Source organism: Dipodomys merriami, unplaced genomic scaffold, assembly GCF_024711535.1.
Source record: "Dipodomys merriami isolate MVZ:Mamm:240054 unplaced genomic scaffold, mDipMer1.0.p SCAF_6, whole genome shotgun sequence".
Lineage (NCBI taxonomy): Eukaryota > Metazoa > Chordata > Mammalia > Rodentia > Heteromyidae > Dipodomys > Dipodomys merriami.
The window spans coordinates 49381767-49400874 of NW_027206179.1; the positions used below are offsets into that span (position 1 = coordinate 49381767).

Genomic DNA, 19108 nt, shown 5'->3' on the forward strand with positions numbered 1-19108 from the left:
GTTTTATGTTTAAATGCTTATTAATTGAAGCGTAAATCAGCTGTTTGGCTCAGTGGACCAATTCTGAAAGAATCTGTATTTAACTTGTTAAAAGATGATTCTTTGTAAGTATAAATTTACTCTAAATGATCATGATTTAGTGATTTATTGTTTATTGGATTATTTTAAATTAGAGTCAACTGTTAGAATATGAAATTTCACTTGCATATTATATTGTGTTTTAATTTGTCAGTGCATATTCACTTGACATCTACTTTATAACATCTAAGATAGAAATTTTATACTTCCTTTAAAAGGCATAAACAATTTTTTCATATATCATTGGCTTTTTTATATTATTTTTTAGTTGCTAACCCTAGTCAGAACTGTAATTATTCAATTGCTTCAGTAAACAATTGCTTGAAAAATGCGAAACAAATTTGAAGTGCAGTCATCAGTACTGTTATATACAAACTATTTTATGTGAGGTGTGCATACTTATTAAATTCTTATCAGTGAGAAATTCAAAATACCAAGATTTATGTCACACAGTGCTTGTTGCATTCTTTGACCTTTAAATTCTGTAATATTTCTTATTTTAAGAACAATAATACAAATAGATTTCAGATCATGCCCTTGAAATTCTCCTTGCGCAGCCACTTACCTTTCTATTTTCTTTGCCTTTGCTGAGCCTCTTAGGAAAAACAAACACAAAAACGCAAGACATGTATATAATTTTGTATTTACTATAACTTACAAAGAGAGTTACATGACTCTTGTGTTATGTATATTTTTAATTTCTTCATTGAAATCCTATTCTCTTTTTTATTGTTTCATAATGTAGCAATGTTTTAAGCTTGTCTACAATTACTGGGAAAACGATAAAACCATTCCAGTAAATTCATTGAAAATACTTTTTTATGTCCTTTATGGTAGAATATCTATGCACGAAGTCGAGGATTTTGCAGGTAAAGGAACTTTTGTTAAACATTTTTCCTTAATTCAACTATGTCTAGGAAGTAAAAATGGAAGAATAGAATGTATAAAATGTAAGCCTGTGTAACATATGGCTGAGTTACAAAAGTGGGCAGTTAGGTAATTGATTTGTTGTAGGAAATATTTCTTTTCTTGAATTAGTCTTCTGCCTCTTTCATCCCTTTCTTTTTCTGTTTTTTTCTTGCTTCTCTTCCACTTAATGAATTCTTTATAAACTTTTAAAATCTATGTTAAATATCCTGCATCTCATCCTTCATGAATTCTCAGATTTTCAATGATGATTTCGTTGTCTTGAGTTCATTACTCTTACAAGACAATGTATACAACTTAATTCTCTGTGCTTTATACATCATGCCCCAGTAGTTTTAATCAACCTCGCCTTTTTAGTCAGGACTTTTCTTATTTTATCTGTCCCCATTTTATCTAGCTCTCTTATTTTACCTGTCTGGCTTCTGACACTTTGGATAACCTCAAAATTTTTTATTTTCTTCATATTTGTCATTATATGAATTGCCATTCACTTACTTTATATCTTCACATCATAGAAGTTATATTTCAGGACCACAGAGATTGTTCCTATCTTGGTAGTTACTGCTGTTATGTCAGGTGCCTACAAAAGTGTTTGGAATACAGCAAATTCAGTGAATACTTACTAAATATTTTCTTGTTCTCTGATTTTTAAGACATCAAAGTTATTAGGCATGTAGCACTAACTGAAACAGGCCTTGTAAGTTGTGTCAGTGAAGGAAATAATGGGCATTCATGCTGATAGTTGAACATGGGGGAAATTACCTAACAGTGAATGTGGAATCTAGTTGTTGGATATAGTTTGGATATAAGCAGGAATATGACAAACCAGGATAAGAGTACCATAATAAGACTTGTTTAGATACCATATAAGACACGCTCTCAGTTGCTAAATATTTGTGGTTTAATTCATGGGAACACAGATCTGATGATTGTCATGTATCTTTCAAATAGGAAGATTGCAGTAGGTCAGGTAGAAATTAATGAGAATTTGTCCTTAGTTTTGATAAAGGTAAAGAAAAAGGAAATAGATTTTTTTCAAAGCATCACAAAATTGGAACATGTATTCACATTTTTGCAATGAATTTTAACAAATGTTTATTTTCTTAAGTGTTTTACATTTTTTGAAGATCTTTGTGAATATAAAACTTGGTACTGAGAAAAAATAATTAAAGTCTAACTACTGTTGACAGAGACATTACTTTTATTTAGAGTTTAGCAGTTGGCATAAGAGCATCTACATTTCATTTTTATTTTGGATGATGATAATGATTTTTTTTAATCTGAATGTTTCACCATCTCTTAATGAGAGAGTAGCCCATCAAAACTGATGTAGTGTGCCTTATTCATGTACCCAGTTATTCTATCCGATTAGACAGTCATTTTAATGTTCTGAGGATTAATTAGGCTATTTCCAAAATTGTTTCAGTTTAATCACAATTTTACCATTCTTATGGGTAGTTCCAGTTATTCAGAACTCCATTTCATTTCCTTTGGGAGAAAACTCTTTTTATACATAATAATGATAAGAAAATTAACTTAAAAGCTCCCTAGCTGTTGGAACAAAATCATGCCATTTTTGTGATTCTGACTTTTGGTCATCTTTTCTAGCATATCTTTTGAGAGAAATATACTATTTTTCTCAGTATGTACAGATATACTTCTTTTTCTTCTCTCCCTCTTTTTCCTCTCTCCCTCTCCCTCTCCCAGTCCCTCCCTCTCCCTCTCCCTCTCCCTCTCCCTCTCACTCTCCCTCTCCCTCTCCTTCTCCCTCTCCCTCCAACTCCTCTCCCCTCCCCTCCTCTACTCCCCTGTCCTCTCCCCTCTTTTGCCAGTCTTAGGGCTTGAATTCAGGGCCTGGGCACTGTCCCTGAGCTTCTTTTGCTCAAGGTGAGCTCTACCACTTGAGCCACAGTGTATGTGTGTACTCTGTGGTACTGAGGAATCAGCATGAACCCAGGGCTTCATGCATGCTAGACAAGCACTCTACCACTAAGCCATATTCCTAGCCCTCCAGATATACGTCTATGTTTCATTACTTACCTGATGTTTCAGTTCTTACCTGAGAATCTAAAAAGTATCATTGCATTACTCTACACTGTCTAGCAAATGAATTCTTGACAATGGGCCTATACCCACGTATCTGGATAAGATCATTAGCGAAGTGCCTAGTTCATATTCAGTGCCTTACATACAGCGATGATGTATGTAAGCTATCAAACTATCCGATTAGAGACACTAGCCAACATAATGTCCTCAACCTATTGTCAGGGTTAGCTGCTTTTTCAGGACTCTGTTAGCTCTTCACAGTTTATCAAAATTTGTACAATTACATAGAAAGGTATGATTTTACAAGTACAGGTTCTGTGTCTTTTTATTACATGACCTCAAGGATACTTGTTACCCTTCCCGCCAAAGTTTAAGAGTATTAGTACTGGGGTGAAATAAGTACTTGGCACCAATGTCACTGGACCTGATATAGCTAAGATTGTGGAACTTCACATCTTGAAAATGAACAGGAAGGAAAGAGGACCACATTTCCTAGAAATATGATAAGAACACAGCCCCATAAAATAATTAGACTAGAAAGGACAGCTTACAACTTGATTTCAGATCCCACGGTAAGAATGTGTTTGAATTTCCAGAGTGGTACTATGGATTCAGCCTCCATACTTGTAGTGGAACAAAAAGTTGCTAATAAGTATGCAGATGAGAGGAGATTACAACAGAGGAAGGATTGAAAAGGTCTTTGATAAATCTGAACAAGACAAATGAGTTTCTCTTTTTGGTAGGAAATGTAAGAAAATATTATAATCCCTGTAGGACATATTCTACTGAAGGCATAAATAAATTTAGGTGAGGTTTTACTGATTGACCAAGGTAAATTAAATTACAGTCTATTGACATCTGAATGATTATATTACAATGTAAATGATTACATATTTCACTTAATGATAATTTTGCCTACCTTTCAAGTGTACGTATATAAAATAACTATTCCTCTAACTATAAGATGATTATATATATTGTATAAATTTGTTATACATAATATAAAATGCATGCATCTAAGGTGCCAGTGGCCCACGCCTATAATCCTAGCTACTCAGGAGGCTGAGATCTGAGGATCACAGTCCAAAGCCAACCCAGGCAGGAAAGTCCATGAGACTCTTATCTCCAATAAACCACTAGAAAACTGGAAGTGGTGCTGTGGCTCAAGTGTTAGAGTGCTCGCCTTGAGCTGAAAGCGCAGGGACAGCGCCCAGGCCCAGAGTTCAAGCCCCATGACCGACCAAAAAAAATATATATATATACATATATATATAATGCATGAAATATATGTTATATAAGTATTTAATATGTTATTTATTATATAATATATGTAAATACACCAGACACTGGCATTATTAAGTGCCTGGAAACTGTAGGGAAAAAGCTGGCTGTTCAGAATATGAACTGAATCACATACAGATTTATGTGTTTTGTAGGTCATTGAAAAGATCAACTCTCACTTTAGAATCTAGATACCCTGCATTCTGGTCCCCTTCTCTCCTGTACATGGTACATATAATACTAAGTACAACACAGACAAGAAACAGAAATAGAAGAGAAACTGCTTAGAAGTATAAATAAGTGAGCTGTGACTGAGATATAGTCGTATTATTAAGCTGTGTTACTAGGCTGTTATCGCATGTCCTGGCTTCACTTCCTATTTGGCTGCACTGCTTTCTTTTCCATATTTCTTTCATTCTCTCTCAGAAGAAAGGGCCTGCCTCAGTTTTATTTAGAAACAGTTATAAATTGAAGAACCACATTATTTTTGAAATTGTGGAAAATGTTCTTTTTAAATACGTTTAGTCCAATTTTTTATTCATTCTTAGTCCGAATCCAGTTTGTTTGTTTCCAGTTTTGCTAATGCTTATTATACATTTTTTATTAGTCAAAGATAAGACAACTTTGGTAAGTTAGGCTATGTTTCTTTCTTTAAATGTCTTAATTTAATGGACCCATAGGAAATTGTGACTGATGCTTTTTTGTTGTTGTTGGCCATGGGGCTTCAACTCTGGGCTTGAGCGCTGTCCCTGGGTTCTTCAGCTCAAGGAGAGTGCACTACTGCTTGAGCCACAGCGTCACTTCCAGTTTTCTAGTGGTTTATTGGAGATAAGAGTATCACACACTTTCCTGCCTGGGCTGGCTTTGAACCTTTATCCTCAGATCTCAGCCTCCTGAGAAGCTAGGATTACAGGTATGAGCTAGCAGTGCCGGGAATGACTGATGCTTTGAGAAACATCTTTTCAAAATAATGCATGATTTTTATATTTTACTGCAACAATTTTCAAATAGTTTGTTTCAAAATATGTTAGAGATTCAGTTTTTATTATTATATTGTCAGAAATAAGTGAAAAAACAATTCTATATGACATACCTAGAAGTTATATGTTCATTTGTCAAAAGAGAAGCAAAAACATTAATTTTCTTGCATAATGTAAAAAGTTTGTAATTCATGAAAACTTATAAATACACTATAATAAGAGGTCAATAGTAATTAAAATGATTTATATATGCCAGTAATGTTTCATCTCTTTTCTAAGAAGGTTGCTAATATGTACTTACTCCTCAAAACAGCTCTATGAGGTAGGCAGTATTATCATTCCCATTTTGTAGATTACAAAGTCAAGGCAAAGGAAGGGAAGACCTTGTCTGTAGGCACACAAAATATAAGAGTTGTGAACTAAACCTTGTTGTACAATTCATTGCTTTTCTCAGTGATTGTAAATTTCAGTATCATTCCCATTATACAGTCTTAACGACTGAACCATAAGTTTAAATTCTTCATGATATAGATTAGCATTATGATTAATTGGGGAGTTTTTGAGCTCCATTACATTGAAGAAATATTTTATATATATAGTTTTCTGATTGCTTTTCCAAAGCTAATTAGAACTTGAATTTAAGATTCTTTACCTGCACAGTAGAGACTACATTTTAAATATGGGTAACTCTGAAAGAACTGACAGAGATTGAGAAGTGTACTTCAGTGATAGACTAAAAAATTGTAGTTATGGATTTTTTTTCCTAAAGCATTTTTAAAGTTCTGAGCACCTTAACTATAAAATACAGCTTTGTTATCAGTGCTAAAGTACAGTATGAGAAACTTTCTAAATTACTGAAAAGCATGGAACAGTCGTACCAGAGCATGATGGGATATTATGCTGTTGACGTGAAGAAGGTGGCTGTGGAAGATTTCCTTTCTGACTTGAATACTTTCAGAACTACGTTCATGGTATGTTAAAATGGAGCTACATTTTGTTATGTATTTTATGTATACTTCTCATCTAATATTTTATTTCTTTGTTGTCTGTTGTTGCATCTACCTTTTCTGATATTGAAAGGTAGTTTTCAAAATTTTAGACTTTAAGTCTATTGAAAAATGTGTGGTTTGTTCTCTTTTTGGCCTTTCCAACATTAAGCTGTAATCAGAAATTTTGATTGAAAAAGTGATGAATTCTTAAGTTTTTTCATGAAGACTCCCTGCTGGCTGATTACAGAACACTTTTGTAGTAAGTTTTTGGCTATGAATTTGCTTCTTTATCCTTAGGATCGATTTGTATTTTTGTGGTATAATTTTACCAAATTCCATGCAGCTTTTATGAAGCTTTTCTCCCCCTCTTCTTTTCTTAATGCATTGTACAATAAGCTACCTGTGATTTTTCTTTGAATAGATTTTACATTCCTAGGGTTTCCTTTAGATACTTTAATAGGGAGGTCAGGTCTTTGATGTAGAATCCTTTCATTTAGACATTAAAAAGATCTTTTGAAAAATATTAGCTGATTAGATTGGGGACACACACACACACTCACACACACACACATACACACACACACACACACACACATGCACACACACAATAAAGAAGGCATTGTTGTCTCCCTAGGGAAACTGGTGATACATTTCTACAAGGGAAGGAAAAATTGTTATTCTTAAATAAGTATTTCTGTATTTAGCACATGTGTGTGTGAGAATTAAAAAGTTTTGAGGTACAAAGTAAGATTGACTTTAAAAGGCTGGTTCTTTTTAATCTATGGGAAATTTTGCTGCTCACTTTATTGGACTAGGTTATGTTTATTTATGATATAACCAGGTGCTTTAACACCCTCTTTTAATATTTTGGTTGGCTGTGGGGCTTGAACTTGAGCACTGAGCACTGCCCCAGTGCTCTTTTGCTCAAGGCTAGTGCTCTGCTACTTTGAGCTACAGTGCCAGTTTTCTGGTAACTAATTGGAGGTAAGAGTCACATGGCCTTTCTAGGCTGGCTTTGAACCATGATCTTCAGATCTCAGCTTCTTGAGTATCTAGGATTACAAGAATAAGCCACTGACACCCAGGGGAGGAAAAACAACTTTTTACAAAAAGAAAAAGTAGTTTACATTAAAAATAAATGTGTTTACTTTCAGCTCTAGTTTATTTTCTTCACAAATTCCAAATAATTCTCAATTTTTTTACTACTGGATATGAATTTGACAATTCTACTGATGATAACCTATATGTATCATGTTATGTATGATGTATTCTTTAAATTGTGAAATGTGTTATGAGACAGTATGGCTTGATGAAGTTACCAAAACCTTCACAGGTCCAAGAGAGCTAGATTTGGATGCCACAGTAGTTGTATGTCTGTTAATACTCTTTCTACTTTCCTGAGCCTTAGTTTCCAAAATTGTAAAACAGAATATTATTTCCTTTCTCTTTTGTAAGAGTGTACACATATTAAATTAGAAAACATATTAAAATTTCTATCATACTTTATCGCATATCACAGTTGCTCAGTAAATTCTTTTACAATGAAGGATTGATTCAGTATGTGTAGGGATCTCCAGACCTTTGTATTCCACAGAAAGGACTGACCCTGACTGGCCTCTTAGTGCTTGCCTCAAAGTCCTGATAAGAGAGTATTTTATGTACGTGTTGGACCTTCGATCAACCTACATAGGTTATGCTAACAACATGATTTACAGTCAATATTTAGTGCTCTGGGCCACTCTATATCTATGTCAATCTGGCTTATTGGGTGGCTGAAGTCTAGGTAACAGATTCTTCAAAAAGATGTTCTATTAAAAAACAACAAACCAACAAACAAATGGAAGAAACCTTGGGCAGGATTAGGAGCTTGAGTCCATTCTGGGCTATATTGTGTCAGCAAGTAGCAAAACACATTGACACCAAATTTTTAGTGTTAGTATGAAGCTATTAGGAATATAGCAACAGATACAGAATGTTTATGTATTAAAAGTCTGTATTTGAAAATATTGTTAATATGATAGGTAAATGTGTATAATTACAAGTGTGTGTTTTGGCTCATATCTATAGTCCTAATATCCTGAAGGCACAACATCACAAGTTTAAGGCTAGCCTGGAATACAGAATAAGACCTTTTCTTTTCTCAGTTTTTTTTGCATATGTTCTCAAATCCTGTTAAAATGTTGACTGTGTTACTTCATTCCATTGGCATTTAGGAATTCTGGCTATGAAGAAGCTAAGTTTTATTTATAATAGAAGAACTAGAGATAGAGCCATGTCCTTACCGTGTGTGTGTGTGTGTGTGTGTGTGTGTGTGTGTGTGTGTGTGTGTGTGTGTGTGTGTGTGTGTGTGTGTGTATGCATGCACACACACACACATACACACACACTCTCATGATGGCAGTTTCCTGTGGAATATTTTCTCTGAACTACTGGCCATCCTACATACTGTTTGCTATGCCTAGAACACTTCCTCTTCACTTGCCTGGCAAAACCATCATATTCAATCTTTGTATCTTCTCATAAAATCTGTGTCTATCCTATACACTTTTCTGTGTCTATTACATTTCATGACATATATAATGTATAAGTTCATGGTTGCTAATGATCAATAGGTGATATGCTTTAGTAGATAATACATATAACAACATTATCATATGTGTGCTGCTATATTCACTTCATTTAATCCTTATCACAACCCAATATGGTATGTATACTTCCATGCTCTTTTTTATAGATAGGAGACTGATGTGTAGAAAGATCCTGACTTGCCCATCATAACACAACATTAAAGGAATCAATCTAGTCTGATTGGTTCCAGAGACTGTACTAAATAGATAGTTTGGTTGATAGATAGATAGATAGATAGATAGATAGATAGATAGATAGATAGATAGATAGATAGATAGATAGATAGATCTTGCATTAATTGTATAATGATGTCTTTATAGATACATACAGATACATCTTCCATTAAATGTGTATGGAAGATGTATCTGTATGTATCTATAAAGACATCATTATACAATTAATGCAAGATCTATCTATCTATCTATCTATCTATCTATCTATCTATCTATCTATCTATCTATCTGTCTGTCTGTCTGTCTGTCTGTCTGTCTGTCTGTCTGTCTGTCTGTCTGTCTGTCTGTCTATCTACATCTTAATTCCCATTAAATGTGTAACTGACTCATGGAGCTAACTTGAAACTTAACTCCTGCCCCCAAATAAAATCGTAGCCATTTTTATTTGTAACAGTAATTTAATATATATTCATACTTTATCTTACTGTCCCCAAATTCATGGGATTCTAATTTCATTTATCTATATTTTTATCTGCCTCTTCAACAGGACAAAATCCAAAACAAATGCTACTGATTGAGTACTTGCTTCTTGCTAGACCTTGGGCTATGTGCTTTACATGTAATGTCCCATATTATGATACATTGTGAGGTGAAACATGTCACAGGTGAGGTACCTCCAAGGTAGCAAAGCCCCAGGCCTTTGTAGAACCAATTCTGAATTCATAGGGACAGAGGTTGAACTGATCTCTGACTACAAAGACTGTACTTTTAACTGCTTTAGAAATACTACAGGTTATAGATTGCAGGAAAATTTGGGCTCATAATTTTTAAGATTTTGATAATTTACCTGTATGCAAAGTATGCACAGGCATACTTTGCTTTCTTATTCATGAGTCTGTAATAGAAGAATATTTTGAAGGTTGGTTCAGTTTCAAAATATGAAATATTCTCTTTTAATGGTACCATGCTGTTAATATGAAGCTTTGTTGCAGAGCTAGGAAGATGTAAAGACCAGAGAGACAGCACCTTTTTGTAATAGGTTTTTATGTTCTCTAGGACTTACTAGGAGGAAATAAATAACCTCCCATTATGGGCAGGATAAATATGTGGCCTTTCAGGAATTCAGCTTTATACCAAGTAATGTTCATGCCTATAGTCTCCTAGTATTTTGGAATTTTATAATCATTTAGTATTTTTACTGCTTTTGGTCTTAGTCACTGACTATTGGCTGTTGCTATTGACACTCTACCCATGTTAGTAGATTATGGCATGCTCTTGCAGGATGAGTTGGGCTTGGTATGGAAATTTTTGATGAATCGACTAAGCCTCCTCCTATCCTTTGTCTCATTTAACAGCTGTAGGTCAGCAAAATACAATCTTTGCTTTAAAACTGATCACTATGGCACAAATTGGGTGACTGTTGTATTGTTTCATTGTTTCTTATTTGTATAAGCATAGACATAAGTGCCAAACTATGAACACGCTCATCTGGTTTATGATACTCAGGAAATAAAATTATTTCTTATCTGCTTGGCTTCTTCATGTGGCAGGCCTCACTTGTCTTTTATTTATTTTCAGTAATGATAGTTTGTTGTTTGTCTCGCTAGTAAGCAGGCAGCAGTGGCTAAGATTAAACCCTGACATCAGGAAATACTACGTTGAGTCTTCTCTGTACAGATTATTAGTGACATGACTTTGGCAAGTCACTGAACCTTAATGAGTCGCAGTTTCTTAAGTAACAGCAGCATGTGTTTCTTAGGGACTTTGTGTTTTTCTGATCAAATGACTTAATGTCTATGTCCACTCACAGCAAATTATTTGTACAAACAAATAATATTTTTACCTTTCCTTTTTCTTAATTTTGGGAAATATTTTAAATACTTTCCTTTTCATTATCTTGTTCTATGTAGAATGCTATAACTTACCTATTTCTCATATATATCTCTGTCTTTGCATTATTTCTACAATTTTATTAAGGTTACATTTCTTCTGCCAAAGAATTATCTCTCATGCTATTTGCAGACATTTAAGTTGATTTTTTGTTTATATAATTCAGATACAGGTGGTAAACAAATGCAAAATCCATTATAATTCATTTAATCTTTGTGCCTATGTTGATACAGTGCAATTTATTCTACTCAATTCTCAGGCTGAAGTAGTGAATTACATGCCCCAAAATGAAGTCATCCCACTTGAGTATTTTTAGTATGATTTTTTTTTTACAATGAAGATAGAACAAAACTGTTTTACTAAATGATTTGATTTACACAAATCCGATACTTGTCACTTATGAATGCCATGTGTACTAAGTACCTTGTGGACCAAATAGTAACAACATTGTTAAAACCCTGAGCTTTAATATGAGCTCTCTCTGAATCTTGTAGATCGTATCATTTTGTTGTCAGAAGGAGGAAAATCATGAACAAATTCTATAGTAAGGTTATGAGCCAGCTTCTGAAACTATAATAGGAAACATCTTCTATCCATGCTCATTTTGTTGGGCTTACAACTTGAAAATTGTATTTGGAGTGTTTTCACATAGGATTTATGTCTTCATTAGCACCTTCCTTATTCTGAGATCATACTTGGAGCTATCAGGCTTCAGACCTACAAAAATGATTTTTCTTCTTTTTACTGTTTAGTTATTTTTTTTATTAAAGGAATTTAATCAATAGTAGGTGTTGAAGATTTTGAGTTTGCAACTTTGAAAATAATTTTGATAATCTAACAATTATTCTTTTTCATGGTAAAAATATAGTTTGATTAGCTGACTTTTTCTCTTTGCTGATTGGATTTATTATTATTAGCCCATAGGTATAGTACTTTTGAATGGCAGGCTTTATATAATTATATGACTGGTAATTTATGTTTCCCTTGTAAGTTTAAAGTTTTTTTTGTTGATCACCAAAATTCTGTAACACAATAAAGGCTAAGCTATTCTGACATAGTGATGAGAACAACATACATAAAAATGACATATATTAACCCATTTATTTCAAAAGATAGCAATGTGAACGAAGAATTTCAGGCAAAATGAATAAAGTGACAGTCTTTGTACATCAAATATGGTCTTCTCTCTTCCACACTATTCACACATACACAGACATGTTCTCACTCCAGTGTGGAAGGAGTGGAAAAAGAAACACACTGTAAGATTAATTTTTGTGTTAGGTTTTAAAAATATAGGTCACACGGGAAATGGTATGTGAGCATGAATGTCTGTCAGTTAGTCTGACATTTTTCTTTCTTTACTCTCTCTCACTCTCTCTTTCCTTCTTTCCTTCCTTCCTTCCTCCCTCCCTTCCTCCTTCCCTCCTTCCCTCCATTCCTTCTTTTGTTCCTTCCTTTCTGCCCTCCCTCCCCATTTGAACTCTTTCTTTCATTTTTACTGGGGTTTGAACTCAGGGCATTGAACTTTCTAGGCATGTGTTCTACCACTTGAGCCATGCTGTGTTCTGTATTCCTAAAAGCTTCGGTGAAGCTGGGCACCAGTGGCTCATGCCTGCAATCCTAGCTACTCAGAAGGCTCAAAGCCAGCCCAGTTAGGAAATACCATGAGACTTTTATCTCCAATGAACCACCAGAAAACTGGAAGTGACGCTCTGGTTCAAGTGGTAGAGGACTAGCCTTGAGCTGAAGAGCTCAGGGACAGTGCCCAGAGTTCAAGCCCCACAACCAACCAAAAAAAAAAAAAAAAGCTTCTTGCGTATGTTCATTCTAAAATGTTTTCTTTTCTGTTATAAAAATCTAGAGAATATGTATATCTTAAGGCTTCTTCCCCTTCCCCCAAAATATATCATATACTTTATCCTGTAAGCAAGCCATCTGGAGTTTTTAGAAAGTAACCATTTAGTATGTTTGATTGTAGCCCCTACTTGAGGATAAACAGATCCAATCAAGACATTCATTGAGAATGTGTTAGATATATATGTATTTACCTTGAGTAAATCCCATGTTCTTGGAAGGCTGAGATTGTGACATTCATGGTTCAAGGTAAGCCCAGGCAAAAAGTTCCTAAGATTCCCTACTCAATAAGTAAAAAATCTTAGTGCAATGGAATGTGCCTATCATCTCAGCTATTTAGGAAGAGTAAATAGGAGGATTACCATCCAAGTAAACCTGGGCCAATAAATGCAAGACTCTTTTTGAAAATTAATGAAAGAAAAATTACAGGGAATGTGCCTTAAGTAGCAGAAAAATGTTCTTAAAGCACAAGGCCCAGGGTTCAAACCCCTGTCTCGGAGACAGAGAAAGAGAGAAGAGCTATATCTGCTTTATATAACATGAATATCTGTCATTGTTGAGAGAAATGTAACTCTCAAGAGGAATACTTTTCAATTTTTTTTCAAGCAATGAAATCCTCCTTAATTTTTTATATCCCCAAAACTATAAATGATATATTTTGAAAAATGATGATACAGATACATGAACCTATTTAAACAGTCCAAGACTAAGAAATAAGGATGAAGTACTAGATGTGTGTGTGTATATATATATCTCAATATATAGCTAGGAACTAATGGCTCCCACCTGTCATCCCAGCTATGAATGGAATTGTAAGTAGGAAGAACAGTTCAGATTCCCTGAGCTAAAAGTGAGTCCCTAGCTCAAAACTCTCCAAAGCACAAAGGCTGGATTCATGGCTCATGCAATAGTAGAATGCCCTCATAGCAAGCCCAAAAGCCTGAGTTCAAACCCTAACACCCAAAAGAAATGTCAGTATCTAATGCTATCCTTGTTTTATTTTAATAGAATTTTGTAAGACCGAACTCCCAAGTGAAATAATACTTGGAAAATTCACTAACTCTTAAGCTTTTGTGAAGGGAACAAAGTATACATTTTAACATTTACTTGGGTGAGTTGGGATAAAGTAGGTGTGTTAATTGTGTCATTGCACAAGGTTTTAAATATCAAGCATGTCTAAGAACACAATTCTTTGTAGAAAAAAATGCAGGAAATAAAACTAATTCTCTTTTCTAGAATAAAATCTTATAACATATACTAGGTTTTAGAATATTAAAAACAATGTGCATACATATGTTAATTAAGTCCTTAGAGGTATAATAGCTTGACTGAAAGCTGAGAACTACATCTTGACTTCCATATTTTATTCATCACTCAACCTTCTTTGCCAAGTAATCCAGCTTGTATTATGCATCTTCTTCTCAATCAACTTAGTATACCATCGAATTCCAACATCTTTGAATAGAAAGCATTTATATTCTCATAGGAACTGTGAAAACTGGGACTCCCTCCATGCATAAGAGAAGCATATAATATTGATAGAAGCTACAAAGTTGGCTCTGCCTTGAATTGTTCCTGGATAAATGTGTTTGAAGTACTTAATAATGTATTGAAATAATGAAAATATTTCAGGTTAGTGGTACAGTAAAAAATATTTGCTGACATTTATATAGAACTCTTATTTACTATATACCAAGAAATGATGGAATTCAAATAAATGAATTAACTCATTTAATTATTAAAATGTTATTGCATTAGGCATCTCCTTTGCCTGTTTCATAAATAGGAAACCAAGGCACAGTCGTATGTTGTTTTAGTGTCAGACAGTTATTTAAAACAAAACATTATGACTTTGGATTTTTCATCCTGCTTTTATATTATCTAATATGTACCAATAAGTCCAGATATTTTTAAATGATTTCTAAAAGTGTCAGTAAAGTTGTATTATCAAAAACATCCTTGGTTTTCAGTTTAACATGTGTCTTTATGAGTGTTTTAGTCAGGACTGATTTTATATGACTGTCCAGTTATCCTAAAACGCATGTATATGTATAAGGTATACAAATATGTATAGTTTATATGAACTGCCACATTATACAAGTGTTTCAGAAATTCAGTCCCTGAGCTATTAATATTAACACTTATAAAAGGAAAATACTTTTTAAGATTTTGCTTATCGGGATATTAGTTACTAGGGACTCTTAAGTATCTATCTCACCATAATATAGCAAGCTATTTTAAAAGTCGCCATCTGACCTGGGTACTCCAACTGTTTTTGTGAGATAATTTAGGAAATGGCAAGGACAAAAATGTTAAAGTGGGGTGAAATAGGGAGGAAGAAAGGAAAGGAAAAAAGGGAAGGGAAGGAGGGAGGGAGGAACAAATGGAGGAAGGAACAAAGGGAGGGAGAGAAGGAAAAAGGAAGAAGGGAAAAATGAAAGGTAAGCCTGGCGCCGGTGGCTCATGCCTGTAATCCTAGCTACTCAGGCGACTGAGATCTGAAGATCGCGGTTCAAAGCCAGCCCAGGCAGGAAAGACCATGAGACTCCTATCTCCAATAAACCACTAGAAAACTGGAAGTGGTGCTGTGGCTCAAGTGGTAGAGCGCTCGCCTTGAGCTGAAGAGCTGAGGGACAGCGCCCAAGCCTAGAGTTCAAGCTCCACGACCGAAAAAAAAAGAAAAGAAAAGAACAAGAAAAATGAAAGGTTGTTGAAACTCAATCAAATATTAATCAGAGGCCAAAGCCATACTGAAACTGGACTATGAAGACACAGACCAAAGCTTGATGCAATGTGAGACCTTTAAATAAAGCTTTTGCTTCTCAAATCCAAATGTTGGAAACTACCCAAATCCCAGGGATCGAATAATAAATAGTACTACTTCCCATTATAGGCAATAAAAGTGAAGTACAATTTATACATAAAAATGTGGATCAACTTTAGAAACAAATATTGAGTGAAAAAAGCAAGTCATCAATGTTAACATAAAGGATGATGAAATTTTCATAAAATTCAAACTAATGTTTATGATAATAAAACCACAACTTATATGGCGTTACTTTGTGCCAGACACTTCTAAATTTTACAAATATATGTACACGCATTCTTTTAAATTTACTGGCTTTGGGCCATTTTTATTTCACTGAAAAGGAAATATGTAATTCTATAACAAATTGAACTGCTTTGGTAAAGTTTTTGCTATTATATCAGTTATATTAAAAATATCACCTATGTCTGGGTACCAGTGGTTCATGCCTGTAGCCTTAGCTACTTAAGAAGCTACTATCCAATGGATCACAGTTAAAAGCCAGCCCTGGCAGAAGAGTCTGTGACTCCATCTCCAATTCACCAGCAAAAAGGCTGGAGGGGTGACTCAAGTGGTAAAGTATCCAAAAGCCAAGGGAGGGTGAAAGACCTTGCGTTCAAATTCTAGTACCAGCATGCTAGCCTCCCCTCCCCACCCACAAAAAAAAAAAAAATGAAGTTAAGAAGGGAAATGATTCAAGCATATCGTTTTCTTTAAAAACATACATGTTTTTGGTATCTATACATATTTATATGCATTTTATCTAGATATTTTACATGTTGCTATACCATGAAAAATCATTTGAGTCTTTGGAACTCATGTTGATTATTGTATTTTATGTAAACAAACAATGGCTATAGTTTTGACACTGTCTAGGCCATTGTCATATGTAAAGTGTGAAGATCTTTCAGAAAAAGGCATACACTAGACTGTAACATATTCAGAGGATATCTTTTGGGAATACAGATTTGTATGTTATCAGAGTGATAACATTTCTTGTTAAATAAAATGGATTAAATATGAAATGCTTTTTTTTTTATATTTTAGTTATTGTCTTACAGCCAACCCTCATTTGCCTGACTCATCCTTCACTTCTTTTCTGGTTGTGAATTTAGGATTACTAAGCGGCCCTTGCATCTAAAGTCATAACCATTCTCTACTAAAAATGTAGGCTACTTTTCTTCCTTAACATTTGGTATTAAAGAAAATCCCAAATCACTATGTGAACTGAGATACTAGTTGTATACCAAGAGCCCAGCTGTGGCAATTTTTTGCTATTTTGTGCTAAAATTTCTATCCTAACCATTATAATATCAGAAACAAATACATTTTAAATGAGGTAGACTTCTAAATGAAAATCAGCAATGTACTTATCTAGCAACAGAATAGTTTTAAGAATGAATTCAGAACTTATTTCTAAATGTAAATGTTTTTATAGAGCTTGGAAAATAATTTTGTTTTTTTATTGCCTACTGGAATTCCAGAATGGTGTTATCTGTTAATAGATAGCCTATTTTTTAATATAATATTATTTTTATTCATAAGGTCTTACACCTAGGGGTTACCATTTCATCAGGTAATGAGTACATTTCTTTTTTTGAACAATGTCACCCCTTCCTTTACTTTCCCCCAGTTTCTCCCTCCCATCCCTGCCCACAGGTTACATTGCTTGTTTTCCACATAGTGTATACTAAAAAACATGATTGCATTTGCTCACCCTTCCTCCCTCTTTCTGTGCATCCCCCTTTTGCTTCTACTAAAAAAAAAAAAGAACAAAAGTAAAAAAAGAAAAAAATACCCTTGTGACCACCACCACCACCACCAATTGCAAACAAAAAGCCCATGTTTTCATTTCCTAGAATTCATTTCAATAAATAGTATATTAAATGTTCAAAGAAGTCATATCTTTGGGTTCATCCTCTGAGTATCCTTTAGTCTTGACAGTTTGTGTATGAACGCCTAAAGTTCTGTATAGGCCATCATATGCAGTTATGTTTCAGGTCTATCCTCCATAAATTAGATGGTCATATCGTATTAAGTGGTCACATTGTATATCTAGCCATTTAAGCCGTTTTGCATTAGAAATTTTTATGTTAATAAAATTTATGTTAATAAATTATCTATGTGATAAATTATTAGATCGTTTTTATTTCCCTCAGATAAAAATGCATTTTATTCCTATTTGCTTATCTTTTTCTACATCATAATCCAGTCTTTCAACCCATCTCCTGTATATACACACAGGAGTATACACCTACACATTTGTCTTTGAGCTTATGTTTAGTATCTAGTTTTATATCTTCTACTACTTCCCTAGGTTACATTGATTTTTTTCAGCAAAACATTATTTTATAGCTTTTAACATATGTGGCCATAATATAGAAGGCAACATTGTAGAAGATCCTAACTATAGTTCACTTTCAAATCTTGCAACTTTCTGCTTCTCATCACTTTCATTACAATGAAGAAATACTGACCAGTGTTTCATAGACATTTCATTCCAGATTTCAGTTTTGAAGCGCTCACATATGAAAACATCTTCTATTTTATAGTAGGATGATATAGTATTTTATAGTAGGATGATAATTATTATTGCTGACACGTATCAAGAACTGTGAAGAATTGGAGAGTTTACTTACTGACAGGCTCACAAGTTAACTTATCACGGTTTCATGGATATTAGCAGAAAATACAACACTATAGGTCCAGAGACAAATATAGTTTATTATTCACAGTAGTAACAGGGAATAGTTTTGTAGGTCTCTGAGCCTACATTCAGACTGTTGATGTAAAGAAGCCCTGGTTTGTGTTACTAAAAGAGAAATCCTGAATTTCAGAATCCAATCTTTATTTTTTTGTTTCTGTTTTTTGTTTTTTAATCAGGAGATAATGCTGGCAAGTTTTCCCCTTTTTCATAGAAAATAAGTTAACATCCGTTGGTTCATGCTCTTCCTCACTTAGAACAGTTCATTTACTCTCTTAATGAGAAATGGCTGTGTGCATTAATATCCCTCTACATTTTCTTTTTTCTACTTTGTACTTTTCTTGTTTTGGCTAATAATAAAAGAAATTATTATGCGATTTCTAATAAATAACTTGAATTAGTTTTGGAATATTAAAAAAGGGCTCAGTGTAGTGGACCAATATTTGTAGATACTTGGGTTTAATCATTAGTACCAAAGAGAGGTGAGAGTATTATAGTAAAGAAGAAATTGAAAGTCTCCCCCAAAATGACATAAGTCACCTACTTAGTTATAGTTTAATTATATACTGCTAAAAATATTGTTGTGATAAACTAATGTGATAATCTGTTTGGTTTCATTGACACTTAAATACAGCCTCTGTAGGAAATTGTAATGTGATGATGTCATGCTGTTTGTTGGTACTTACAGAACTCCATATTTGCCTGCTAATTCACACTAATGCCTCATGAGTGGCATTTCTTGATTGGTATTA

General features: G+C 34.0%; 1 protein-coding gene across 1 annotated transcript in view; it reads left to right on the forward strand.

Annotated features, from left to right (window-relative positions):
• The window catches only part of Diaph3 (diaphanous related formin 3), a 450161-nt gene that overhangs the window by 288148 nt on the left and 142905 nt on the right, over positions 1-19108 (forward strand). Inside the window, exon 24 of the mRNA XM_070002884.1 lies at positions 6118-6283. Within this exon, the coding sequence (XP_069858985.1) occupies positions 6118-6283 (166 nt within the window). The remainder of the gene's footprint in view (positions 1-6117; positions 6284-19108) is intronic.